The following is a 20,412-nucleotide window of genomic DNA, read 5'->3' on the forward strand; positions in this document are numbered from 1 at the left end:
CCAGGCCAGTAAAAGAACATGTGATTCTTAAGCTGAGATTCTTAACCATCTCTGAGCATTTGGTCTTTCTACACAAAGAAGGCACAGAGCATATGTTGGTGTATTACTATATTGCCACATATAGATACGACTACACAAAGACAAACTGCAGTCAATTTAAACCTTCACCTGCTCATTTCATAATCAAGTGGTTTGTTAATATTTAACTTTTTGGAGCCTTGATCTGCACTTTAATATACTATTATAGAGGTAAAATTTAAAAAACTATTATATGAATATGCTCATATGTTGCTGGCATAGTTGCGCTAATCTGATTATTTTCACAGGTACAACACACATCCATGCTGCTCAAATTTGGCAATGCTTGCAGTACTGAATGACTAATTTCTCTGCAGGGTATGTAAGGGAGCTCTATGCCAGTTGTGTAATCCACTTACATGTGGCTTATGGAGGTTATAAAGCACACTGCCAGACATGTCACCAGTACAGTGGGCTTACAGGAAATCATTATGTAGATGTTCACATTGCTTATATGAAAAGCTAAGGCTGTTCCACCTGCCAAAGCCTGTGATGCCGCTACATTAAGATTGTGGAGATCACATGGGAACTTTGTCATTTTGAGGAGTTGTGGTTGTTGTCATTACCGTTATTTAAAGAGGGAAAGCCAGTGGGAGCAAGCTATTATTAAAACGCCCGATAAGAACATATACAAAAACAATAGGTAGATTACAGTAAATTTAGGACAATGAAATGAAAATACATTAAAGCAATGGGTGAAACATCAATTCAAATAAAACACGTACATTTGTAACGCTCACTATCTATTAAAAAGAGATTTAAAATGATTAAAATGGATTAAAACATTAACATTCACACTGCATAGTATCTATTAATACTTATCTATAAGAGATTTATCATAGGGCGCTGTCGTATATAAATAGCATTGTCTGCGTACATATGAATTGAACTGTTTTTAACTTTTCACCTAATTAATAAAAAAAAGTGAACATAAGTTGTCTTTGTACTGTTTTCAACTGAGTATATGCAAAAAATGATTATTACACTTCTTTTATTTATGATTTACATGGCATCCCAAATTTTTTAAAATTGGGGGTGTATTAATTCAATAAGATAAGGTGTGGTGTCAGTTACACCATACTAAATAATATAACTAGGTATTTTTGTGACATGCTTTGTGCTTTAAATGTTTATAGTACTGAAAACAACTAAATGGTCAGCCTTGTCTTGCCATTCTCATTTTCATTTAAGCACAGAGGTAATAGATAGCAAAGGTACTCTGAACACTGATAGACTCACTCTTGTTACACCCTGCAGGAACTGTCACTGGCATGTGATCTTTCTTTTGATTCTTTCATAAGAATATACTGCAAGAAGATGTGACTGAGGTTTTTGCTACACGGTCTCACAACAGTCTCACACTTTCAGCTGTAGGGACCAGCATGCATCAGACAGCACCTTATTTAATTAAGACAATTAAGAAGTGGACCGGTGTGGCTTTGCACTGCAGGCTCTGTTACTGCGCAGATTACTGTGAAAGTGGTTTCCGCCCAAGCCGTGAGAGCATACAGGACCTGGTAGCTGCATTTGACACAGAGACAGCGAGTAACAGGATTGTTCTTTTCGGCTGTCGTATACTGTTTCCATAGAGATACCCCCAAGGCACCAGCCAACACCATGAGCTAGAATAACTCAGACTGCCCATGTGAAATGTCAAAATACAGTTGTGTAACACATCACAAAAGCTATTCATACAAGATAAAAAAAAAAGAATTGATAAAAGTCCAAGATTTGGTATTTCTCACAAAAATTGCCAACATGGTGTTTTAGTTTGTAGTTAAAAGGGTTGCAGTGGTACACCATGGTGTGAACATTGACGGTTGTACATTTTTATTCCTTTTATGGCCATTGTAACTGATAAAAATACAACCCCAATTCTAAAACAGTTGACAGGGACGCTGTGTAAAACATGAATAAAACAGAATGTACTTATTTGCACATGAGCAAAAACACCTTTTTAGACCATTCCAGAGTTGAACCAGGTTAACTGGAAACAGGTGGTATTATCATTATTGGGTATGATACTTGAAAGGCTCAGTTGCTCACAAGCTAGGCTGGGGTTCACCTCTATTTGAATTGCATGTTCAAAGGATGTTACTACATGAGCTCTGGAACATTTTGTAAAACCTTTGGAAAATGCAGATTCCTTGCAAATTATTTGCATTCTGTCTTTATTTATGTTTTATACAGCATACCAACTTCTTAAAAAGGGTTGTAATTATAATGTAATGTTCTGAGATGGTTATTGCACCATGAAAATCTCACACCCTTGTGAGCCTCTATGCTAAATGTGCTATACTTACAATACTTTTTTTGATTTGTCTGCTTAACATACTGTTGAATGGGTGAGAAGTGAGAAATAAATAAGGAATATGGAGGGACACAGTTGGGGCAATAGTCAAATATAAGAGCAAGAGATATATGGGGACAGACTGAGGAGAGTGTCCTGGTCCAGGAAATATCAGGCGTACTTTGTAGAGATGTCATGATTTTTTCTACATGAAAAACCCATCTGCTCCTCCCAGAAGACTGTCTCAGTGTGCTTCAATAGCAATAACACTGTATTCCCAGAGCAGCAGTCCTTAGCTCCACTCAGTATCACACATACACAGTCCACTGCAGTGCCCCGCAACACACAAGCAAACACACGAGGAGCGGACATGCATGCACATCATAGTATAGTGGATAGTTAGAGCATGCAATGCATTAGATCTTTATGAGTTTATTTCTTATGATTTAGTTGCTTGGCAACAGCTTAACAAGTTCGAAAAATGAACTGTTTGATACCTAGAGCAAGGATGTTTTTGATTGGGTCCTGCCCCCTCATCCTCCAGGAGAATATGATCTCCTTTGTGCTGCAAAAGTCTTTCAGAGGCCCCAGAGTCATGCAACCATTCAGACTACACCACATGTTAAGATATGGCTGCGCCTCCATTCATTTACAATGTCAGTACCTCAGCTTTTGACATGTACTTGCCTCCATTCATATCATTTCTTTCCTCTGTAACTCAGTGCATTATCGTCTCACTACAATCGGCCCTGTTCTGTCAAACATCACAGGCATGCTCAGTGTGATCAAACAGGAAAGTTAAGTTTAACTGAAAATTCACATGCATGACAAACCAAAAACGGAGTGCAGCTGACTTTAACAGTCATTGAGTTTGTGCGGTGGACATTATATGTATTTCAACTGCACAAATAGTGCATTCTGCCAAGCCACTGAATAATCCAATCACATGTGAATTATTCAAGATTTTTGAAGCACGTTCTTTACTTTTTTCCCATGAATAATGCATTTTCACTGCATGGCTTTACTGATACGTTTCATCGTTATTGTTCTCTCTTGCATGGATTCTGTCATGTGTGTATCCATGTTTAAATCCTTTGTATGACTCATGAATGCTCCAGAGATTGGCACCGTCTCCTGCACATGAAGACAATTCTATAAATGAGGTTGTTTGTGGATATTTAAAAAAAAAAAAAAAAGAAGAGATTCTTCTCATGAATTTATTATTCTGTTCACACAGTTGAGTCTGCAAATGTCAAGCAGTGTGTTGATATCAGGATCTATATCCTCAAATTCCACTTTGTGAGTTTGTCTCATTAATCAGACAGTGTGCTAAAATATTCCAATGAATTTGCAAAGGTGCCATTACCCAATAAAAGTGTTCAATCCTAAAACCCCAGAACAAGCCAGGTTTCTTCCTCCAGACAGCAATTTTTGTGCGCTGCTCTGAAAGATTAGAGCAGGTCATTTTTTTATTGTTTTCAGATTGGTTCCAGAAATGTCCTTTATCCGTGTTTCATGCCTGAGAATAATTCTTCAGTGAGCGTTTCAGTATTTGACATTCCAGAGGTGTTGTTCTTCTAATGCGCCCTGGTGATTATGATGTTTTTCCTGGGGGATGCTCTCTCACTAGTGAGTCATATATAGCAGCACAGACTGCTGTCGGGATAACAGAAGTGGAGTCCCTTCTATGTTTTAATCAGAAGCCAGCCCTGAGGCTAGATGTTCCTGGACTGTAATTGTGGAATATAATACATCTCTGATTAACCCACGCCTTTAGGACACCGAGAAGTAATAACGCTAATGTTCACTCTTAAAGCAGACACTGGCTGCAGACTGACAGTGTTTTGAAGATTGTTTATTATTTAAGCATTTTTTGCTTTCAGTATGCAGCATTACTGCAGAAAAATCTTGTGCTGTAGGTAAATGTGTATCTTTGCACATGAATGAAGATGCTGAGTGTAGTGAACATGTCATCACAAGGTCATTACTCACCTTGCACTGATAACCTGCTGTTTAAATAGACCACAGGGAAGATGTTCACTGCTTAACATTTGAATCACATAAATATTTCCACCAGCAGATTCATTCAAATTGTCCAGATGGCTTCACAGACTTCCCTCTGACTGTTTAAGATTCAGGCATTTGATTCTCGAATGGTCCGACGCCATATGATGCCACGTGACGCACTCCATCTCCCCAAACCCCCCACCAACCCGTGATCGTATCTTCTCATCACTGTCTCTGTGTTTCTGTGAAACATGATCTCTCATATGATCCCTCTACATCCTCTGTGCGACAGACACACCTCTGCCAAACCACCAGACAGCGCGGCAGCAACCACAGATGGGGGAGACAGGACCTAGCCTGCGAGAGCGTTATAGAACTTCGCCTCCACACTTAACTCAATCTGTGCCCATGTAACGCCAGCATGGCTAGGCCTGCAGCCAGATCCACCCCCGTATCTGCGATAGTCACACCACAACACCAGCAGCACAGCGACACGCTCCTTCATTGTGACAGATTTAGACAGCACTCAGCGTTCTCACCACCTGTCGGTTCACCATGTTCCACCATGTCACCATGGCAATAAGGGCCTTTGGACCGATATTGCGAGTTGTCCTGTGACTGCCTTGCCTTTTGGGTGAAATACACGCATCTAACTTAACTGCCTGCCGTTCAAAGAGAAGGGCAGGCACAGTAGCCTCTCACAAAGGCAGGCTGGTTCACTCAAAGGTCTGACTGGCTTTAGATCACGTACAAACCAGGTGGCTACAAAGGACGGATACATTGTGTAGAGATGGTACCTGCAGCACAGAAATGCTACACACTTGCATGCTCCAAATGCATATCTTTGTGTATTTACATTGCCCCCCAAAACACAGCTGCACATTAACAGATACACATACCAGTCTTGTTTCCAAAGGGCACATCTGATAAGGCACATTTTATTTTTTTTTGTAAATTAGTTCCAAGTGAAATGTCAGTGATATCTTTTGTAGGACATAACTGTCTGATCACAACAAATGTTAATAAGATAGTATTTAAAGAATAAGGTACGAACAAATTTACAGTTCCAGGCAATGTAAGCATTGTTTTTCAACCAGCCAGAAATACCACGAGCTAGCAAACCTCATAACTGAAGCGCATTACAATATAGAGGGTAATTCATGGTGAGAAAGGGATCTGTGTCCTGTGGTGCACTCCTACTGATGAGGAAGATTCAGTGAGAAGCTGGGGCAGACCCCAGACCTCTGGCTCGTAATAGCACATCCATAAATTACCACAAGACAAGGGCGCTCCCTGAGGAGCCCCAGATGCAGGGTGTCACTAAAATTACAGCTCGTTTATCAAATCCTTTATTTCCAAACTGTCCTTTTCACCAGGAATCCCAATATAGGTGTTCTGAATCCTCCTCTTACATCATTCCCAGGAGCTCCCTGCCTGTATAATATACTGTACTTTATATTTGACATTGTTTATTGTCAGTAGAAAGGTTTAAACATTTGTTTTAGTATTACAGAAAACAGAGTTCCAGTACAAGCATGGAATAGTAAACCTAACTTACTTTAGTCATTTGAATTGAATAAGATATTTTGAATTATTTTCAACACTCTGGTTTAAACTAAAGCAGCCATTCACTATAATTAATGTATTGTTGGTGTATCAGTGCTAACATGTCTACTGCTGGCCACTGTCCTCTACAAATTATGACTAAAAAGTATGGAAGGATGCCACCACCAGCGGATTGTCCTGAAATATCCAGTGGGGAAAGCTGCTAACAGCAGACTGCCGCACGCAGAGGTTCCTACAGTATCTATGGTTTATCAATCATCTGAAGCCAATTATTATATCTGGGTGGGCAGAAGCGTGTTCCTTTCTTCCAACAAGCAGATATCTGGAACACAAGGCTGCGGGTCTCGAGTGAGGTGAACCATGCTGTTCCGCCGAGACAGCAGACACGGTCCTCTGGCTGACTGAGCCGGGATGATGAGTTAAAGTTAATGCTCTACGACATGTATATTTGTAGATATTTACAAAGCTCAGTTCCATGTGACACACTTATCTCCTTTCACAATGACTTGAAATTGCACTGACATGGCAGCCATATTACGGCTGAATATTCGGAGACCCAATTAGCAGAGCTTTCATCGCATCAGCTTGCTGCTGCTGCTGCTGCTGCTGAGAGTAATCATGCCGTCACTAGTCATCCTGTCAGACCGTCCCGAGCGCAACATCTGTAGCACGTCTGCCTCTGACAAGACTGCAGCTCAAGTGTGAATTACCAGGAAAGAGAAAGAGATCTTCTAAATTAGATCAGCCAAGCACATGGGCGTACAGGTAAACAGATCCTCATTGCGGAACCGATACTCATTAAGTCCCTGTGTTAACATCTCACAAGGGGTGATTGCACATGGTACTTAAGTCTAAATGGACAGTTATATGACCATCCATCACACTCTCACGCCTGCTTGTTCACTCTCTGTCTCTCTCTCAAGCCCACAGTAGCTGCTGATGGTTAAATGCACATTCTGAAATTGCTCTGTCTGAAAAGATTAATCTAGCTTTTGACAAACTCATTTCATGACATAAAACAAAGATGATCTTCAACACAAATCTAAGTTAATTATGTTCCCCACACATCCCCACCCTCTCTCAGTTTTGTGTGTTTTCATTTATTGCTACCTGAATGGAGACATCGCTGTAGGAACCTCCTATGACCCCAGAGATAGCCAGAGGGACTTCATCATGGATGGCGTAGGAGCCGTCGGGACACGTATACTCGCTGTCGTCAACTTTGGTGAGGGAGGCCCGAACAAACTCTAGAGACTGCTCCAGAGCGTAGGTGTCCTTAGAGCAAGTGTCCAGTATATGAGCTCCCAGTTTGATCCCAGGCAGGATGCGTTCATCCTTGTTGATTTCATCTAGTGCCAGCAGCATGGCCTCCAGTCTCTGGATCCCCCTCTGAGCATTGATCTTCCCACAGTCCTCTGCGCCCTCACCCTTCTGGTGCACAGGGAACAGGCCGCCAATCATCAAATCTCCGTCCAAAGTGATCTCCCTCTTGGAGTCAGTGTTATAACTCACAGCAGGCAAACCCTGGGGAGCATGGGCAAAGAGAGACACACAGAAGCACAGCAGGCTGAGGTGGGACAGCCAGAGGGGTCGGGGCACAGGGCGCACCCCCGACACAGGGGATTTCCCCAATGACATATCCCTGGGCGAAACAAGGTCAGCGTCCAGCCTGTGGTGTCTGGTCAGCGACTGGTCAAGCTTTGAAGAAGAGAACAACCAGTGTTTTTATTCTGACAGAGGCCATTTACAGCATCAGTGCCATCCTCTTCGTCCCTTCTTTTCTTCAGAGTTTTTTGTAGATTACAGCCTGCGGATCAAACAGAGAGAAATTCAGTCACAGCCTTTGAGCTGGAGTACAGTGAACCCTTTGTTTCACACACATTGTGGCTGCCAGGGACCAACTCGTCCCATAGAAATATTTGACAACTGTACAAATGAGTAAATATTTGTGTCTTTTGATGCCTATTGATGATGGATGTGACACACAGGACAGAAAGAGATAAAGACATTCCATTATCAGCAGCAACCAAACATGCTACTGCACAACTGAAGTTAACTGATGAAAGAGATGAGTCTAATTTGACAAGACAGATCTTTCATTTGGTTTATAGTAAACACAAGGACAGTTACCATCTGAAAGTTTTCTGTTATGTAGAAGGAATCTTGGAAGAGGCACATGCTGTATATAGAACTGTATTTTATGGAAATAACCAATAAAATGTTGGCAGAAGCTTGAGGACAGAGTTCACCATCAGAGCACAGTTCACTGAGTACAACACAAACACCCTCCAAATGGTTTTCGTGTCTTTTCAAGCAGCACACAGTTTAACCGTCATTGTGAAAGGCTTTATTCAGCGTGTGTGTGTGTGTGTGTTTGTGTGTGTGTGTGTGTGTGTGTGTGTGTTTTATTTTGAACTCTCTTTCGCATCCTATTAGGTTGTCTATCTGAGATCAAGTTGCTCCCCTTCAGTTGATGGTAGAACTCTTTTATAATCACATGTGCACATGCTCCTGCACACCGAAACTCTACAGAGATAGCAAATGGTGTCCCCGAGGAACATTTTGTCAGACCGCATCAACTGCTCACACATGCTTACCCATGAAAAAAACACAGTTTATGCACAACAAAAGCAAAAACCACATGTAATTAAAAGGAAATAAAGTATTGTATATTTCAAGCGTACAGATTGAATTAGCGAGATTTTATCAACAGCTACATAAACTTGTTCATTTGTTCTGCTGTCTCTAATAAGATAGATTATATATTTTCATTACAAAGTGAGATGCAACTGTGAGCATTTCTCCCAGCTAAAAAAAAACATGGAGAAAAGCAAATGTGACTCATACTCAGAAACAAACACTGGAAACACACTGCAGAGTGAAGGCCTGTCCTCGAGTAATGACTGTTTGTGTTCATATAAACTGGTAATAATATAAAATGGATCTGCCAGGTCAGACGTTAGGGCTAGAAGCAAGAAAAGTAAGGAAAAATTTAATGGCCTTGAAGTTACTGCAAAATAGAAGAAAGTTGCTCCATACAGCTCACCTGGCATAATCCAAGTGTCCAGAGGGCCTAAGATTAAAAAAAAAAGAAATTGCAAAGACGTCATTTAAACCCTTTCTTTAACCGAAACCTCACTTTAGCTGCTAAGCCAAAAGTGCTTGATGATCGCATCGAGAGTGTAAATAACATCTTTTCACATAAACTGATGGAACCATTTTATGTTTTTTTCTTTCCGTTGCTTTTCTAAAGTTTTAAAACAAGTCCCCTTCTTTTTCAGTTGTTTACGATAATGCTGCAACACTCTGCTGCTGTGAAGCTCCAGAAATGTTTTGTCGACTACTAAATTTCACACAACTTTTTATCAACATGAGGGCAAGTAGATAATGACTGAATAGACCTTATGAAAGTTATTTGCCTGAAATAGTACAATAACAGTATAGACCAGTATGATAAATCAAATGTGCTTTTTATAGTCACTCAAATGTGTCATCAATATAGCATCAGTCCTGTGCCGGGCCACATCCCTGTTTAATGTTGAAGCTGATGCAGTGCATGTATGGATTAACAACAGAGGAGTCGCGGGGTTATTGTTCAGTCCTGGTGTCAGTCCCCACAAATCCCAGAGGCTTAATTAAGCAGAGTGTTGAGTGTGGGAGAAGTTTATCGCTGTAAATTATTGAGCTTAGAATGATCTCTCACATCCACTGTCTCAACCAGACAAGTCGGCTGACAGACAGTAATTAACTGTATTGATGAGAGATTATGAAACCATAGCAGGGGGATATTAAAATGCACATTTCTTTCTTTCTCTTTCAAACTGACCTACCTATTAAAACAACGTATAGCTCTCGACAGGAGCCAGACTGCAGACCGTGTTCTTTGGGGTTGTTTCTCTGTTTCTATCTTGTCTTTCTCTCTCTCTGTAGTCTCTCTCGCCCTGTTGTTTCCATGGAAACTTGCCAGTAGATGGAGAGGGTGAAGAGGTAGCGGAAGACAGACCAGGACAAGTGGACCAGTCTGACCATGCATGGTGTCAGACTGGTCCTGTGGGAGAACTGGGAAGCCTGTTCTGTTAACTGACTGAACTGATCCGACTCCAGTCAGAGCTTTTCATGTTCTTCCTTTTAAAAACATCCCCAAAAGAACAATGAATAAAGCTTCTGCTTCAAACCTCTGATGTGTTAAGATATTGCTTCCGATATCTTATCTATGATCCATCGTTGTTGTTACTTGACTTGATAAATAATTACCACTTTAGAGATGCTTCTGGTGCAAACGCTGCAGTCTTTTAATAAGAAATAAGATGTGACATGTTGCATTACATTTGATGAACCATCAGTGAAACTTAAAAGGGCTTTTTTTCCCTTCCACACAAAATAAGTGCGTGGATGTCAGACTTTCCATTTTCTCCCTCAGCGGCTTGTCAACAAGTGAGAGTCCATTGCAACAGCCGGCACATATGAGCTAAGTCACAGCTACTTCCCTGGCATACAAAGGCAGACAAGCGAAGGAGCACAATTGTGTTCTACAAGAATGTTCTAATGTTCAGGGAGTGTATTCTGGCTGTAGTGCAGCTCTGCAGCGTGTGAAACATTGCCACACAAGTCATAAATGCCCAAATGGGGAAAAGAAACAAAGAAAGAAGGCTGTAAGCTGACCAAATGTGATTATTTGGAATAGCATTATGCAGTGATAGAAATGGCGGCAATAACAGTGTTGAGGCACTTAAGCACACAGCCTCAAGAGAGAACGGTGACAAAAGGATTTCTGGCTGACACATTGTCAGTCTCCTCCCATGTCGTGGATTCCCAAAGGAGGCCTCCATCTCACTGGTGAACTCTTTCTCTCTGTCTTCGTTCACTAAACTCCAGGATACAACCCATTATGATACCATTCCTTTGGATAAAAGCAGCAGGCAATTTTTACATTTTTAATGAACCCAGTTCATTTCTCTTGCCTGTGACAAGTTAACTGACTCTTTTGCTTGTTTTAGGTTCAGAGCCGGGGTTGGGGGTATAGATTTTGACTTGTACAAAGCTCACTTGGACAAAAGATCAATGAGTAGGGCCAACAAGACTAACATGTTCAACTTAACCCAACAGTCCCTGCACGCTCTGTGCTGCTATGGAGTGGACGGGGGGTGGCAGGTCAAGCAATAATCTCTGTCTCTCTTTCTTTACATGTTGCAAGAATGTTTATTTTTAGGAAAAAACACTTGTTTGTTTTGTTGCCAAGGGTTTTTCAATAAGATTGATATTGCTTATAACGTATTAGTGTTAAATATAAAGCTACTAAAAGCAGATGGTTATCCTAGCTTAGCATTAAGACTGGGAACCAGAAAACAGCCAATTGGATTTCAAGCCCGGTAAAAAAGTAACAAAGTTCGCTCACCAGCAACTCTAAAACTCCCTAAATATTAACACTTGTTTGATATTTAAGAAAAAGAAGGAGAACCTTTTTTTTTACAATGAGTTATGAGTTATATTTCAGTCGATTCCAGCTCCACGGTTAAGAAACAGTCCGACACAGCTCAGTAAAACAGAAATGCGTCGTTTTATTACTCTGGTTATTGTAAGGATTAAACAAGCTGAATAAAATATGTTAAAGAGACTCTGTGGAACTTCCGTATTGTCCCCGAAGTCGGTCATTTGTTTGTGTTAACGGATTCCATTTCTACAGTTACGTTCACTTCGGTTGCTCTCTGTTAGCAGAGCAGAGGTAGGCTCTGAGAGGAGGCACTCGAGAACGTGCGTCAAGTCACATCATTTGGACTGTCGCAGAAAATATGACTTTCACGAAGACATCAACAGTCCAGCAGCAATAAACTTGAGAGGGGGAAGATCTCATTTTCACGGCACGTTGCAATCTGCTCATGTATGTCCTATAAAGAAGTGATTAATATATAAAATGTGCTACAAATTGTTTCATAGATCCCCTTTAATTTGCATGCTTTAGATGCACTAGTAGACATATTTTGTTCTGTTTCCAGTCTTTTTTACACTAGGCTAATTAGCTGCCAGGGCTAGCATATTAGCCATATGGACCTGAGAGTGGTATTGATTCTTCCCTCCCAAACTATTCCTTTAATAAATGTGTACACTTTGTCAAGCAGGCACAGGAATGGCATTGGGTCTCACTCAGTTTCGAGCTCTTACACCAGATAACTCAGTGTGAGGCAATCCCAAAATACCGTCTATGCGTAACTGACAGATGCTAAGAGTAATATTTACACTTTAGATGTATTATCCCACCCAGGATTCTGTCGGCACGTTAACTTCAAAGAAAAACTATGCCTCTCATTTTTCCTCTCTCCTCCCATGCAGCCATCTCTGTTTCCCTCTTCACCAGATGGCCTTTTTAATTCAAGAGCGTAAAGCCTGCCAGCCTCTTACACACTTCAAACCAGACTGTGTGAAGGAATGAGAGGAGTGGATGGGGGCCGTGAAAAAAAAATACAAGAAGAGATAGCAGATGTGTGAGGGCTGGAAAAAAATATATAAGAAAAGAAGGAGTGTGGGCAGCAGAGGGATGTGGGTGGGGGTTTTAGAAAGATGCAATCCAGGTTGCCTTTTTTATGACACTCGTGCCCTGGGAGTCGAGTGCGGCATTAATATGGTAATATCTCCCCAGGCAGTAGTGTTGAAGAGTGGAGGTCATCTACTGTATATGCAGCCCTGAGCCTGGGTGAGCAGGTTGGAGATCCCCCTGTGGAAATGACTTGGAGGATGGCTAAGTGGAGGCAAAGCTAATGGGAGTCAGGCTTCCCTAAAATCACATTTCCAGCTGACAAAGAGAATAGTCCTGGGTGGGGGACGACTGAAAAAAGGTCTGCTAATGGGAAAGAAGACTCGAGAGTGCACACACAGACACTTACACACTCACACACGTATTACTGAGCCCAAACTACGCATGAAACTTCACATCCTGGAAGCACCTGTGACACGGAAATCCTGACCTAACTACCTGACTACCTTAATGAATCTCTCGAGACACATTAAAGGATAAGGCTGGTGATATTCTGTTTGTTTCTGACTGTCACAACAAGTATATAAATGTCTAAAATTGTCCATCTCATTTTTTTTTCCACTGAGATTTTAACACAAAATGTAGATTTTTTTTAAATCAGCGAGCCACACCGTTGAATCAGATCATAGCGTCTCCATCATAACCATGAACTTGCACATTGTCTATTTTAAGATGGTCCCACAAACACTGTTCTGTTGCTGCAAATGCTCACTCAAGCACCGAGATGTGCATATATTAATCCACAGCCAGCCAGAAATAGTCCCCAGCCCAGCACAATCCACTGAGTAACGTTTTATATGAGACCTTTTCCTTTATTGGGGACTCATATTTAAACGATTTGCATCCTCATTCAGAATGTATTGACATTGAGCTGAGTGCCTGGCAGGTCTTTGTAAGAGATGTGTTGATACTAAAGCTGAAGTCTTCTGCTTTAAAGACATTTTTCAATTTTTTTTTACTAAGCTAGGACATGCAAAGAGAAACTAGCAATTGAAGAAAACCAGAAAATCGTCACTTTTGAGAGGATGCTGACAGAGACTTTTGGAGCAGCAACTTCTCGCCTGTTTTTGCTTGATAAACTATCTTCATGTCGACAGGGGCGCTGTGGTTCTTTCTCTTATTCTTAGATACACGACTTCTGCAGTATTTTCAAGGATAGTTCACCTTTAAAAAAAAAAGGAAAAATTACTCACCCCCATTTTCGGGTGAACTGTCCCTTGAAGTTTTTCTGCTCCAGCCGCCAAAGAGGAATTGAATCAGTCACTCAGTGTGCTCAGTGCAGATGACTGTATAATGCATTTTTGAGATTTAAGAGGTTTTTGTGCAGGCTACTCTGCGACCTACAGTTACACAAAACATCCATCTCTGCACAGGCTGGCAGAGAGAAGACATTTAATTTCGCCGAAGCGTATTTCAGCACAAGACAATTGATATCCTATCAATCAATTCACCAGTTAATCATGTGTTAGAAATAAACTCTTGGATTCTCTTTACAAATCCGCACAGTTTGCACATAGAACAACTGTAGTCTGTGTTTTGTGATTTGATTTTTCAGACACAGCTAATTCCAGCTTTTTGACACAGTTATTTCAGGGTCTCCATGTTTGTCATCGTGCATTCACAAACCTAACGGCTCCCGGGAGGTGAAGACAATGGAGTGGAAGCGCTGCTGGGTCTTTACGGTGATCACACACAGGTTCTCTGTGGAAATGTCAGGTTTACTCTGCTCATTCCATCTCGCGAAGAGCTCATCGCACAGGTGAAATGTGGTATCAGTTCAAATAATGAAATGCAATCCTCCATCAAAAACAACCCAAGGAACACTGTAGGACATGTGCAAAATTAAAATACCTTTAATTTTACATGGCGATGTGTATTTAAAATGCTCATCTACGGACAGATTAGAAGTAGTATCCAGTATGTGTCCACGTTGTATGCTTTTTCCTCCATTGTTTAATATTTTTGAAGTTTTTCTCACTTAGCCCCTGTGCAATTACTCATAATGACTCATTCAAACAGCAGCAAACAAGGCTATTTAGCACAGTGAAGTGCTTCAGCCTATTTAATCAGCGGGCATGATCTAAGCCGATCTTTAGAATACAGTGTTAATGCGGATGAGACGTTTACAGGAAATGCTACGAGGATTATCTCTGAACAGTCCAGTGCGTGAATCCAGTTCGGTTAATGCTGTGAGGACGACTGACCAGATCAGTGACGCCCGCTGAAGCTACATCAGTAAAACGATAAAATCTTCTCCCAAAAATACAACTGCTGACCTTTTCTGATAAGGTCATTTATACGATCAGCAATTAAAGAGCGAGAAGGTCCTTCAGGCTCTTTGAGTAGCAGCTCCTGCAATTAAGAAGACATGGATCAATTCTCGTTGGATCGCCGTCACACAGCCATGCTTATGTTCAGTGGGAAAACAACCTCGTATCGAGTTCTTGATTATCATACCATCCACCTCATTCAGCGTGTGCTTTACTGTTCAACAAACAGCTTGCTCCATCTTTCAATATGACTGTGCCCCACCCCCCACCCATCTCCTCCTTCTATGTCCACCTGAAAAAGAGGGAATTCCTTGCATGTGTTCTCCGGTCCCCTCACCTCCCAGGAGCCCCATTCTGCTGTCCTCATCAAACATTCATCCTCTCTCTTTGTCTCTCAGAGATCATTACTGCCAGTCCTGTTATTGGCCGGAACACGGTGATGGATGTATGGTGCTTTTGTTTCAGAGGGGTTTTTTTTCTTCTTCTTCTTCTTCTTTTTTTTTTTTTTTATTGTATCTTTGCATTATTCATCATCACACCACTACCACACTGTTCAAAGAGAGTGGCCTGAAACAAAATGATTCTCTTTTTTTGGAAATCATTAAAAGCGCTGTTCCTGGACTGACAGTTGGTATTAGTGAGGCAATTAAAGTTACATTATCTTAAATGTGAAGAGATGAGAGCTCACATTTAGTTTTTCTATGTTTTTTAAATTGCACCATTTATACGACAAAAAAAAAAAAAATCCCAGAGCAGTAAGGATTGTTTTTTCATAGATGCTTCAATTTCTCTTAATGTGACAGTTTCATTGCGCTCAGACTGAGCTCTGATTTTTTCAGGGGAATACCACCATACAAGATTTTACACAGTGGTAATTTTCGTCTGTATTTCAGAAAGTCATTGTGGTTCCCTCTCTTTTTATTAAAATATCTGATTTCGATTTGAAATGTCCAATAACACACAAACATATTTGGGGACTTACCTCAACAGTTTTGTTGATCAGATACAACTTTATTGTCAGTTAACACTTAAATTCAACCAGCTCACGTACCGCTTAGAAGGATGGCACTTAGGCGGTCCACTCCTGCCACAGAATGAACCAGAACTGGCCCATGTTGGCATCACACTTCCTTCAATTCTGATGGTCTGGATCTGGCACAGGCTCGGGCCAGTTCTGGTTTATTCATCTTGCCATTGGCTGACATCTGACCAGGGTATGGTCTGTTTGTGGCTCAGCTCTGGCAAACAGGAGCCGACAGCCCAAGTGCCATCATTCCAGGTGCAGTACGGGCTTGATAAATGTATTTTCCTGAAATAACAAATACACACTATGACTACATTGTTCATAAGATTGAACACTCAAAAACCTGACCTGAAAAGAAAAGAAAACAAGCCCCGCGCACTGCAAGAGTCAGAGTTTCAAGTTAGAAATGATTGGTTTCTAACAAGATACGTTGGGTGACTGCTAAAGATATGAATGTTAATCATTGAGCTTTAGGTGCTAGTAGTCACATTTTGCTACCTTGGAGCAGAGCCCTCTTCTACCAGTCTTTGTACTTATCTAAGCTGAGCTTCATATGTATCAGACATTAGAGCTATATCAATCTTCTCATGTAACGCTCCAAAAAAAGCAAAGAAGGGTATTTCCCAAAATGTCAAACTAAAGCTTTTCAGACAAGACAATAACAGTCTGATACAACCGATTAGAAACAATAACTCAAATTTGGGATATGCAGTGCTGAAACCCCACCAGTAGGTTACAAGAAAACCCCCATGCCATTTTCTTAATGTCTAGGTTCTGATACATGTCTAAGTCTCTAGGAAACACCTTGCCTTGTGTCTGTATGGTGCTATATGAATAAACGTGCCTTGTCTGGAGATTATTAAGTTGAAACAACTGAGCTGCTCATTACTTTTAGACAACCTATGACAAGTGACTTCAAGGGTGTTTCTTTATATTAAGGCAGGTGCGGAACCACTGCTTTCATGCATCATCGTTGGGTTTCATGCTCTCATTGACAGCAGATCAGCTTCCAACACTTTTGATGGTTAGAGACAGTTTCTTTCAACAGCACATTAGCTGCATGAGCAAATTTCAGCAACTGCCTGTCAATCCAGAGAGACGTACTGTCTGTCTTTGTGCCCAAAATATCCTAAAATAAAGGCAAACTCCTGAGGTGGAAACCACAAGTCCATATCAGATGCGAGCAGAGGAAATCAACAACAGTTCATGATTACTCCCGATTGGAATTATCGATGCAGCTGATGACCTAGAACTCACCTCAGAACCGCTCACACATACTCAACAAATGTAAAATAGGAATGAGTCATTTGCAGTCAGCTCAGCAGTTAATTTCAATCGGAGACTCATGCTCACATCATTAATTAATTGGAAGCTTCTCTATGCTTTCACTTGAGTAAGTCCATGCTTAAATCTTTCTACTTGAGTAGAAACCCACTGAAGGTACAGGGCTTTTTCTAAGTTTGATGTGTAATTTAAACATGACTTTATGCAGTGCTGCAATGTCAGTGACTTTACAAACTCACTCACTGAGCTGATGTATGAAATTACACTTTTAGGAAATAATACCTTCAGGGCATCATTAAATCAATTCCATTCATCCTATGCATCCAAAATTAAGGTCAGGACTCTGTTTTCTGTTATTTCTCATCTTTGATTGTTACCTTAGCACATGAGGTACATAAGTGTGTCTTATTAACACTAGTGCAGATGTACTATCAGCTAACAAGATACAAATCAGTATATACACACCTGCGTTTACATTACTGCAGAGGGACAGTAAAAAAATCATTTAACAGATGTTATGGGCGTCAGGTGTGTGGTTCAGACCAGGCTTTATGTGGATGAGACTGACTGACAGACGGCCAACCTCACCTGCACATCTGTGTGTGTGTGTGTGTGTGTTTGTGTGCGCACGCACATGTGTGACTGAGGGCATGGCCATTTGGAAAAGTGAGCTATTAAGCTGATACGACCTTTGTGATTTCTCCTACAAGAACCGAACCACCGACACACATGCAGCCACTTTAAAGGGTAATAAAAGCGAGCTTGCTGTTATAACAGAATCGCCTGGTCCAGAAAGATCAGGCGTTCAACTTGAGCTAATACGAGTAGAGGAAAAAGCCTTCCCTGCTTTGGCTTCTCTTTACAGATAATGAGTCTTTTGTTTTTGTTTTTGTTTTTTTGCATTGTTTGTTCCAAAACTCCACCCAGCTCTGGTTGTCCAGCACCCTGAGGTAATTAACACGGATCATGCATGCTGCACAGGCAGCGAGTCCCTCTTCACATCGAGTTATAAAAGTAACAGGTGAGGCAGATTGCATCCAGGTCTGAGCAGTGGAAGAGAGCGCAGGTCAGACAGCCCTGCCTCCTCCTGTTACTTTTTGCCTTTGGATTCGGAGGATGGCAGTGGAGCATGGTCCTCTTCAGTCAGCCATGACCTGAATAATTTACTGTAATCAACATCTTCAGCTGTGAGCGCTCAGCTCGCACATCGTTTCTCTTTCTCAGTCTTACAGGAGGGAGATTTATTAATAAGCTTCATCCTGCTCTGAAACGTGCATCAGATTACCACTAATGCTCCTTCAGACACTTTGCTTTTTGTTTCTGTGTGAACCGGTGTGTTGAATGAACTGATTACATTGCATCCTGGCGGGGGGCGGGGGGTTCTATTGTGTTTTATCTGCTGAACATGCAGCACAGATGCCTCCTGGGACTGGAGGAGGCATCCACAGGACATCTTGCCTCTCTTAATGACTTTGTCCAGTACTGGCGACGCAGCCTTTATATTTGCGCCTCGGGGTATATTACATTAATATTCCTCACGTGTTTAAAAATGCATCCTAAACTCCAGATGATATGATAGCCGAGGGATTACACGGACATCTAGGATCTCACTGCTCTTATGCTAATTTACAACGGTGAGATGTTAATCTGCACTGATGAATGGTGGGTATATCAAATTTAGATTCTGATTTCGAGAGGGCGAAAAAAATTAATGATCTGAGAATCAAACTAATCAAGAAATGACTCCGAAGATAGAAACCTAAGGAAAACGTGTTCCTCTTTTCGTCTGCAGCACACACGCTCTCAAGTTTTGGACTTTTTAAATCGACTTCCTCTCCGATATTTCTCACTTTTTGTTTTATCGCACGGAGAGGAGGCTGGAGACATGGCGGTTGTTACTGCAGCATCTATTTAGTAGTTTGTCAGCACCCTCGCACATGTGGAGGGTTGTGCAGCAAGTAGCCAGCCACAGACGTGATGGTTTAACAAAAAAAAAATCTGCTCATGATACAAAAAAAACAAAACAATAAAACAGCGGTGGTGCCAAAAATAATGCCCAATTACGCACGAACTAGTTCTTTCATCTCTCTGCGCTTGGAGGTTGTAATATGACAGCACTTTGAAAGATGTACAGTTATGAGGGTTTTGTCAACACAATAATACAATTAAAAAAGATGACCCAACCTGATTAAAATCACTCAGATCACCAGCTGGTAGAAGTTGACCAAAACGCACCAAAACGCACATGCACCCTACAAAACATCTCTTACCTGTGCAGGCTTCTCTCAGCTTCCAGCGCTGCCGTGCGATTAATAGATCGTGTAAACCCAGCGTATATCCTTGTGCAGCAGCAGCCGTTTTTTTTTTTTTTCTCAAAAGCCTAAAACCCCGCGCACTACAGCTTGGCAGGGTGGAGGAGTGGAGGAGGCGAGCGTCGCTGCTTGAAGTTTGCGACGCGTGCTGGAGCTGTCCGTGGTGCTGAGGAGGAAAGAGAAACACAAGCCGCTGGGGTTTCCTGGAGGTTCTGGTCCCGCTGCCAGCCGCTCAAAACTCACATTCTCCTCAACACCCTTAAAACAAGTGCAACTGACGCCCACTTCATAGTGCTGAAGGGGCAGAAAAAAAGACGTTTCACTATCTGCGAGGAAATGTCAATTTAAAGAGCAACCCTGAAACCAAATGTGACGTTTGTGAGCCTAATAGGATGCCAGATTATCTGCTCTAGCGCTCAACAAAATAATAATAATAATAATAAAAAAGTTGAAATTCTACCTGTTACACGAGTGAAGTGTGCAACAATATTTTTCGGTAATGATCCTGCTGCTGCTGCTGCTGCACCAACCTGAGAGAGCCTCAACTCTCAGAAGGTTTGGACACTTTTTACAAAGGCGCAGTCGCTCCACGCACGAACAGTCGGGGAGATGATCTTCCTCGTCGCCAACACACAATGTGATTTAGAGCCTGCTGGAGGAGAGCTTTTCGTCAGCCGCTTTGCTCTGTGTTGTGAGCTGCAGGGTGTCAATGAGGAGAAGGTTTTAAGAGTCGCCCCCTATTTGTTCGAGCGGTCAGGGAGAGGTGGTGGTGGTGGTGGTGGTGGGTGTGTGTGTGTTACATCAAAATAACGATTCTTTGGAGACTACTTGTCGTCAGCGTTGGAAATGTTTTATTTGGGATCCGCGAACAAGTTGTGACACGAGAGAGTGTCAGGTCAGTCCCGGATGGCACGGAGAGGCGCGCAGGGAGACATGCGTTTTGAGAGGCTGAGCTGCGAACCTCTCCTCTCTCCTCCTGTCAGAAGCAGCTTCAGACACGCAACGGTCAGCATCTAAATTTGTTTATCAAGACCCTCTTCCTCCTTCTCCTT

General features: G+C 41.7%; 1 protein-coding gene across 2 annotated transcripts in view; it reads right to left on the reverse strand.

The window, feature by feature from the left end:
- The window catches only part of grm2a (glutamate receptor, metabotropic 2a), a 33,365-nt gene extending 12,953 nt beyond the window's left edge, over window positions 1-20,412 (reverse strand). The window contains exons 1-3 of one of the 2 annotated variants that reach the window (XM_030419551.1): window positions 19,821-20,412; window positions 19,319-19,654; window positions 7,052-7,748 (exon numbers count right to left, since the gene is read on the reverse strand). In XM_030419551.1, coding sequence (XP_030275411.1) covers window positions 7,052-7,579 — 528 coding nt within the window. In that variant the 5' untranslated portion in view covers window positions 7,580-7,748; window positions 19,319-19,654; window positions 19,821-20,412. Of the gene's footprint in view, window positions 1-7,051; window positions 7,749-19,318 lie in introns of both variants that reach the window. The other variant, XM_030419550.1, reaches the window with a different exon arrangement.

Source organism: Sparus aurata, chromosome 6 (genome assembly GCF_900880675.1).
Source record: "Sparus aurata chromosome 6, fSpaAur1.1, whole genome shotgun sequence".
Taxonomy (NCBI): domain Eukaryota; kingdom Metazoa; phylum Chordata; class Actinopteri; order Spariformes; family Sparidae; genus Sparus; species Sparus aurata.